Source organism: Lactuca sativa, chromosome 4, assembly GCF_002870075.4.
Source record: "Lactuca sativa cultivar Salinas chromosome 4, Lsat_Salinas_v11, whole genome shotgun sequence".
NCBI lineage: Eukaryota > Viridiplantae > Streptophyta > Magnoliopsida > Asterales > Asteraceae > Lactuca > Lactuca sativa.
The window spans coordinates 294,628,378-294,637,280 of record NC_056626.2 but is presented as its reverse complement, the minus strand read 5'-3'; the positions used below and the strand labels follow the sequence as shown (position 1 = coordinate 294,637,280).

At 33.3% G+C, this 8,903-nt stretch overlaps 1 protein-coding gene across 1 annotated transcript; it reads left to right on the top strand.

Annotated features, from left to right (window-relative positions):
* Positions 1-1,177: 1,177 nt before the first annotated feature.
* LOC111909865 (guanosine deaminase) lies at positions 1,178-3,449 on the top strand. The gene is made up of 5 exons (XM_023905634.2): positions 1,178-1,358; positions 2,065-2,124; positions 2,466-2,656; positions 2,808-2,912; positions 3,109-3,449. Exons 1-5 carry the CDS (start codon positions 1,328-1,330, stop codon positions 3,295-3,297), a joined length of 576 nt encoding a protein of 191 aa, XP_023761402.1. The 5' UTR covers positions 1,178-1,327; the 3' UTR covers positions 3,298-3,449.
* Positions 3,450-8,903: the final 5,454 nt, after the last annotated feature.

The window sequence follows — 8,903 nt, the reverse complement described above, 5'->3', positions numbered from 1 at the left end:
TGATCTGATCATGAACGCTCTTGAAGATATATTATTTACTTGCATATAACAAATCTTCATCAGGAGGAGCAGTGAGAGAGTTTTTTTGGTATGATTTGGTGTGTATGTATACATGTGTGTTTATCCTCAAATGTTGGATCTGACATCAATTTTGGGTTTGATTAGGTTTGGTTGCAGTGAAGGTCCGACAATGGTGAGAAAAGGGATGTTACAGACGGATCTGATTTGGTTTATCCGTTGGCATGTTACAAACAGATCTGAGCAGACCTGTGAGAGAGAGTGATGGAGAAATGGCAACGGGGGTCGGTGACGATTCGACTATGGTGAGCGACGACGGTTGAAACTTCGGTTGTGGTCTGAAAATGTGAGATGGGGATGTAAAGTAATTGTCGGAGGTGGTTGATTATGTGTCAAAGGAATTTGTGAAGTAGTCTCGTCTTCTACCTCTCTCCGGTGGAAACTCCGATGACATTCACAGTCAAGAAAGATTTAGGTCCAACTGCGTGTTTGAATTCCTATGTGTGTTTTCTGAGCAGAACTGTGTGGGTTTTCTTAGGAGAGAAGGGGGGGGGGGGGTGGGCCCCATTTTATTATTAATAAAACATTAAATTAAATAGAAAAAAAACATAAAAAATATATCAAGATGCACTTTAGTCGTTTCAATTTTCAAAGGGACCATTTCCACATGTAAACATGACCAAAAATACTATCAAACCAAAAAAAAATAGAGGTTTGGACTAAACCTCATAAAAAATAAATACCACAAGGACCATTTTTGTAGTTTTGTCTATATAATATAATAAATAAATCATCATCTCTAGCAAATGATTTTTTTTTGTCATTTGCCACTCTTGTTCAATTTGTCAAATATCATTTTGTGGTTATTTTGAATTAATTTTTTTTCACGTGTCATTTTATAAGTTTTTCTATTTTACTAATCTTTTAATTTCAAAATTCTCAAAATTAAAGCTTATTAGTTTTTTTTATTTATTTAAAATATTTATTTAAATTTAAAAGATAAAAACAATTTCATTATACTAATTCATTATTATTATTTATTTTCTTATAAGTTTAATATTTTCAAATATTTTATCCTTTATATTTATTTTATTATTTTAATTAACTAGTGGAGTATATAATATAAAGTAGTTTACGATAGTTGTTATTTTACGCCGCTTAATATGCACGTGCACCGTTTCCTCGGAACCAACTGTGTCTATTTCCCTCTCTTTGTCTTCATCTTTTCAACTACCACCAAATCTTCTTCAACTAAACCAAAGTCCAAAAGCAACCCCTTTGTTCCTTCGATTCAAAACCTAATCGTTTCATGTCAAATTCCATCATGGAGGAAGCTAACAGTAAGTATCTCTTTCAAATGCCCATGCTTCATCTACCTTCAGTAGCTCACATCATGCTATGTTCATCGGGATCTTCCGATCTTCAATTCACATGAAATTATCTCGTATAGTTTAATTTATTTGGGGTTATGGAAGTAATTCCTTGATTTTTCTCTATTTGATCGATAATTTAGGTTGTATTTACTTTATGAGATCGATATTCCGTGACATCTGCTCGGATTGTCTATTAGGAATTAATCTGAGGATTTAGGGTTCAGATGCTTCCGTAAGTATATATATGCTTTCTTCTTCGGTGACTTGATCTCCTTATTTAGGAAGTTAAATGTATGTGAATGAACTTAAACACTAGATCGTAGTTTTTGGGGGGTTTTTGCATTTTCATTGCTTTGTCAACGTGTTTGTTCTGAATTTATTCATACGTTTCTGAGATCTATCTCAATTCTTTTAGCATCATCAGTTATAGGCCTAAGTGGATCGATATTGTGTTACAAGGAGACATATCTAATTTTTGGAAAATATTAGGAACTACTTGAATCAAAAAAGCGAATCAACTAGTTAAGAAAACTTCTGTTGTTGAGTTTTTTTGGCCTCCGCTTACCTTATACATAGCTTTTTTTCCCCATGATTCTTCTTATATTCATCTGCTCCATTCTATGGATGCTCATACTCAGTTTTTTTTTTTTTTCTTCTTTTTTCTGTTAAGCAGTTGTTGAAACTAAAGACGGAGCCATATCTGTTGCTTCAGCTTTTTCTGGCCACCAGCAAGGTTAGATAAGATCCACTGCTACTCAATTTTTTTATTTAGTCACTTGCATTTGATTTCACATAGATGCTCTTATATATCTTTATTTTGTTATTACTATTATACCCTTCTTTGGTGCACAACAAATTGCAACAATTGACTCATAGTCATGTTAGTAGAAGCATGCCTAAAACACAAATTGAGATTGAAGAAAGTCTTGTGGATCAAAACTATAACTACAGGGCAAATCCACATAAAAGACTCTGCATTTATTATGAGACATTCTGAAGATTCATGCTTTTTTTTAAATATTTTATTTGTTAGTGTAATTGTTGTCAAGTGTGTATTTGGTAATTGTCAAGCAGCTGTACAGGATAGAGATCACAAATTCTTGACAAAAGCTGTTGAAGAAGCTTACAAAGGAGTAGATAATGGAGATGGAGGCCCATTTGGTGCAGTGGTTGTTTGCAAAGATGAGATTGTTGTGAGTTGTCATAACATGGTTTTAAAACACACAGATCCAACTGCTCATGCTGAAGTTACAGCAATAAGAGAGGTTAGTTAGACTCATTTTTACCAATAAATAATAGTAAATGACCATTATACCCTCCTTCTGTCCAATGAATAAAAAATAACTGTCTGTTTGATAACTGTTTGTGTATATTCTATTTTTTTTTACTTATATATTTTTACACCGTGTATTTCAGGCATGTAAAAAACTCAACCAAATTGAGCTCTCTGATTGTGAGATTTATGCCTCTTGTGAGCCATGTCCTATGTGCTTTGGTGCCATTCATCTTTCAAGAATCAAGGTGCAGTTTCCTCTCTAATCTAAATGACATCTTTACCCTTTTATCTTAAAATGAGAGTAAAGTTACGACACTATAAACAAATCTGTCCCTTTTGTAACAAGCTTTTACGTTCTGCGTGAACAAAGAGTGTAAATGACCATTTTACCCCTCTAATCTAAAAAAAGATTCGTTATTTAGTTTATTTGTGTGAATGCAGAGGTTGGTTTATGGGGCAAAAGCGGAAGCAGCAATTGCAATTGGGTTTGATGATTTCATTGCAGATGCATTAAGAGGCACTGGATTTTATCAAAAGGCTCATATGGAGATTAAAAAAGCAGATGGAAATGGAGCAGTTATTGCTGAACAAGTATTTGAAAACACCAAAGCCAAATTCTCCATGTATTGATTTCATACATTTTCAACATTATTATTATTATTATTTCTCCATTGTTCTCAACAATTGATTACAGAATCTTAACTTCCTTTTCATTAAACACTATATCTATATGTAATTGTTTTCATGAACTAATTTCAAATTCAAAAAGGTTTAACAGGTTACATATTGTGCCTAAATCGGTAGACAAACTATTTCTCTTGTTTAGAAGTGACAGATAGATAAACTGCCACATTTCATAGCAGTATCATTATTACCATTTTGCCCTCGATCTCTAATATGGCACGTTTTTACAACTATATATATAAAGCACTAAAAAAAATCCAAACAAAGAGTGAAAATAGAAACAAAAGATTATGAAAAAAAAACTTATACAGATTGGTCACCTGTCTCCGGAGATGAAGATGGAGGAAGTGTAGACATAAAATGTTAAAAGAGGTTCTAAACATAAAAGATTAAAAGAGCTTATAAATAAAAAACAAACACCACATAAGTTTCCATGTTTACGCTTCTAACATAGAGAATAAATTACCTAAAATGGACCCTATACTTTGCTTAATAGTTTTTACATGGAGATGGTCAGGATGGAAATTGAGGATATTTACAACAAATAGAACAAAGTGGGTAAAAAGTAAAAACCTCACTATTTTGACCTAGAAAACCCACACTTTTCAAGGAAGTAATTCTGATTTTCTTTAATAAAAATTAAAAAAATATATGTTTTACCCTATGGCTAATGAAAACTCAATTTTGAAAATAGTACATTTTTAATGCTTTTTATGATATTACGGTTAGGGATGCGAAAAGCCTATACCCGATAGTGAACCCGAAACCTACAAACATTTTGATTGGAGAATCCCCAAGTTGACTGAGGATGGAGACGGTGATGGGAATCCCCAAATAAAAAAAATGGGGATGTGTGTGTGTGTGTGTGTATATATATATATATATATATATATATATATATATATATATATATATATATATATATATATACCAGACAAAAATTCAATAGAAGCCATTACTAATCAACGAACCAAAGAACCAATCCAAATCATCGGAATTTAAAGTGATCAACGGCAAAATGAAGGGTTGTAAACTTTTACAATGAATGTACATACATACACTGGATTATAGTAAAACACACATTTTTTTAGTTTAATTTTTTGTAGGCCATGTTTTTATTGAAAAAAAAAAGCGAATATACTATTGTCCATGATTTTTCGTCCTCTTTCTATAGAAACCTGTATTGACATATAAAAAATGAACTTTTAAAAAAAAAAAAAACTCACTTCATTTTATTTGTTTTTTAAAAAAAAATGTCTATTTTTTATTGAAAAAAATTAATAAATATAACAAAATTCATATTTTTTGGTACTCTTTAAACATATATTCATATTAATGTTTTAAAAAAAATCGAAATTTCAATTCAGATTTACATTGTAAATCTGCTCAGATTCACAGTGTGCATAATAGTTAGTCAGATTCACATTGTGAATTCTGAAAATGAAATTATATACAATTCATACTCACAATGTGAACATATCCATTTATTGATTTTACTAAACTAATTTACAACTAATCACAACTCTAACGAAAAGAGATTCTAAATATAATTCTTATTTTTTTATTTTTTTTATGAATATGCCCATTTGTTAAAATATCATGAAACTACATGAAAATATCTTTCGATTCATATGTAATTTTCATTTAATTTATGAATAGTCAAAGAGTTGAAATATTAAGTCAGATTCACATTGTGAATGCTAAAATTGAAATATTTATATTTTAGATTAACAGTGTGAATCTGAATTGATCAAGTTGTTTTTCTTAATCAATGTTGATGTTTATTAATAAAGGACAAAAAATTGAGATTTTCGGGAAAAAAATGTTTTTTTATATATTAACATTGATCTCTATGGAAAGATGATAAAAAATCGTGAACAATGGTATATTCGGGTTTTTTTGATAAAAAATATGGCTTAAAAAAAGTTAAACGAAAAAAGGTGAGTTTTTTTGGTAAATATGTGGGTTTTATGGTATAATCTGATGTATGTGTGTCCAGTGTCAAGGTGAAACTGCCTCTCAGGTTTGGTCTTATCATTATCAATACGATTCATCTCAGATTACATCGTCTAGATTAATCCCCCAAAAATGAAGTGTACATCCATTAGGTCGTTGATCATTATGATTTCTGACGCTCACTATTGGTTCTTTGATTCCTTGATAATAATGGTTCTTTATTAAACCTCATGACATATATATATATATATATATATATATATATATATATATATATATATATATATATATATATATATATATGGTTGGTAATTATTTTATAACTATCTATTGTGTAACATCCCAAAATATCAAGGTAAAAATTTCATTTTTAATACAATTAAAAACACCAATTTATCCTTTACTCAAACACTTAGAGATATTTTATAAAAACAGTTCTCAGAGTACAATCCCAAAATCATAAGGTTGCAGCAAAACATGGGTGTATGCGCTGCGGTCAAGACAGACCCTTCCCTTTTAAACCAGAAGTACGTGAAACCATAAACAAACTATAAGTACAAAGCTTAGTGAGTTCCCCAAAATACCACATACTAAAACACATCATACATGCAATAGATCAAACAAGTTTCGAGCCCGGGGTTACAAGTGAATTATTCTTCTTAGATGCATGAGCAGGGATCGTAGGAACAGGTTTCGTGTCAATCTTGAGACCTAGACCTAGGTGTTTGTGAACTTTTGTAGTGTTACGAGGTTTTGGAAAGTTACGAGATTTTGGAAAGTTACAAGGTTGGACTTGAAATGACCTTTTCTGATGATAAAATCCAAAGGAAAGATTTTTATCATTCATCTAGACACTGTACTTGGTCAGATGTCCGGAGGGTGTGGTGTGAGTCTTATAACCAATCCAAGAGTGAGTTCTGAAAGTTTTGACTGAGATGCCCTTGGGATTTAAGAAAGTGTGAGCACATAAAGGTCTCCTAGGTTGTGTTCTTTTGAAAACTTGATGTGACTTAAAAGGTGTAGGAGTTGGTAAAATCCTTTTCCACTTTGGGTCGTTCAAGGAATAGATTTGAAAATGATACCTTCGAAAAGACTTAACTTTCTTTTGGGATTTGTCAGATGAGTTTGAAATTTTTTTGGTACTGTACATTCCTTTTTGTCTAAAACCTAAACTACAGTTTTTTTCAAAAATTGATTTGAGACATGTTTTTCAGGACTCTTTTGGTTTGAAACTTTGGTTTGTTTTTTGTTTTTGAAATTTTTTTCCAGCTTTTTACCACGAGATCTAAGTTCCTCTTTGAAAGCTAGTTTTGCACGAGTTTTTGGAGAACTGCAGTCAGTAGTGTTCAACTGCAGTTTCTTTGAAAACTTTGATTGTTTTTGAAATAGTGGACTCGAGTCTCTAAACTAGAAGACTTTGGACTTTGTGAACATTGACCATATTCAAAAATTTCTATGGGTAACTCATGAAGAATGGGTTGAATTGTCACTGTGCTTTTGACTTCGGTTTGTGGTAAGGAAGACTGAACTACCGCAAAGTAAGTCAAATATGGTTCCTTAGATGGACATTTTATGGAAGGCAGTTTGGACAACTGAGGTCTGAGACTGCAGAGAATGGGACTGCGGTCTGATGATGAAGATGTAAAATTTACAGTTTCACCCGGTCCTTCCATAAGAATTTCTTCATCAACAATTGAAGTCTGAGAATTGCGATAAATTGTGCCAATGATGGGTATTTGATCACATGAATGATCCGAGGTTTCAGGAAGAATTTACTCAATGACACAATTATTGCTCAGATTATGAAGTCTATCGAAGTGGGCTTTAATGTCTTCGGGGAATGTTTTCTCATTGACTGGGAAATGAAACTCTCGATCCAGAGGGACATAGGGACGGTCTTTGTTAAATCGGGGTGATGAATCCTTTGCGGTGGAATACCCATTGGAACAACCCCAATTATATGTGTTATCTATGGTCTCATTATTCACAATATTTTCAATAGCTTCACTTTCATTAAACAACATTTCAATTAAAAGATTTAAGTGTACATTTTCCTTTTCGGCTAGATCCCTTTGATTCAAAGCTATTCCTAAATGAGATTCACACAACATTCTGGAATCCTTCTCTAACACTAAATCCTTTTCTAACATGGCAACTTTGAGTCTTTTATCTTCTAGTCGTCCTATCACATGAAACATTTCTTGGGACGCTATGTTCTTCTCATCTAGGGCCTTGTTATAGTCTGAAAGGACGGCAACACAAGTGGCATTAAGGTTGTCTAAGAATGGTTGACAATCATGCATGCTATAATTATTAGATTGGATCATGAGTTTTACTTGTTCAATGATGCTAAGAGTTTCATCTTTTTCCATGTAGCAATAGTTTTTCTCCAGCTTGGTTGACCCATCCTCATCAGCAGGTGCCATCATGCAAATTTTTCCCTTGCCCTTGATGTTGTTAAAATCTTCATCTTCATCTCCTGAAGACTAAACTTGATGATCCCTCTTAACTTAGGCCACATATGCCCTTGCCTTTTCCTTTTCTTCCATCTCTTGAGCCATTCTAAGATAAAATGCCCTGTCCTTCACCACATTGGCTTTAAAATCTTTTGCAAAGTGGTTTTCTTTGTTGCATTTGTGACAAATAATAACATCATTTTTGTCTTCGGTTGAGGTACCAGAGTGAATTGGCTTGACAAGCTGCATTGCCTCCTTGGATTGATGAGTGTTGTTGGATTATAGAGACTGGTGAGTGGGGTGAGGATTTTTGGGATAACGAGAATGATTGGTCTGTGGATTGAAGTTACGGTTAAAGGGAGGTTTAGAGAATTGCTGGTTTTTACGAAATGATGAGGATGGTAGCCTGTTAAACTATTGGCTAACTAGGGCAATACCATTTTGGAATTCTTCATCATCATCATATTCTGAATCATCTTCGTATAACTGCGGTGGATTGTCATACGAGGGAGAGTAAGGTTGGATGTTTTTGTTTGGAGGGGTTTGAGCTATGAGAGCAATTGGTCCTCCGAAGTCTGCACAGTCTTTTAGCACAATTGAATCTTGTGCTTGAAGTTCACCATATAACTTGAAGAGAGATAATGAGTGGATCTTTCTATCTCCTTGGACTATCATTTTTGCCGTAATCCAGTGTTTACCCAAACCATTGAGAAACTGAAGGTTTGTTTCGTGATTACATTGGACGGTGCCAACATCTGACAACTTTGTGGCAATCAGGTTGAATCTTTTGAAGTAGTCTTCCAGACTTTCACCAGCATGAGCTTTGAAGTTGTTGAACTCGTTGAGTGCGGTGGTGAGCTTCTTATCTTGAGCTTGCTCAGAACCTTCATACAAGTTCTTGAGGACATACCAGATTTCTTTGGATGACTTGAAATTGATGATAATGTCGAAGTTGTTAGGAGCAACTCCGCATGAGATTTCATAGAAAGCAATTGCACCACTTTCCATCTTATCAAGATGATCTTTTGTGGGACGGTTCATTGCAGCTTGACCTCCTCCTAGTATGGCTTGGGAACCATCGGCTTGAACTGGAGTAAGAATGGGAACATGAGGTTGTTCTTCTCTGGATCTCCACACATC

Excerpts from the sequence above, each read along its gene's own strand:
- LOC111909865 (XM_023905634.2), top strand. The coding sequence starts at position 1,328 with ATGTCAAATTCCATCATGGAGGAAGCTAACA. Across the intron at positions 2,125-2,465 it reads TTTTTCTGGCCACCAGCAAG|CTGTACAGGATAGAGATCAC; the intron begins GTTAGATAAGAT and ends ATTGTCAAGCAG. Across the intron at positions 2,913-3,108 it reads TTCATCTTTCAAGAATCAAG|AGGTTGGTTTATGGGGCAAA; the intron begins GTGCAGTTTCCT and ends GTGTGAATGCAG.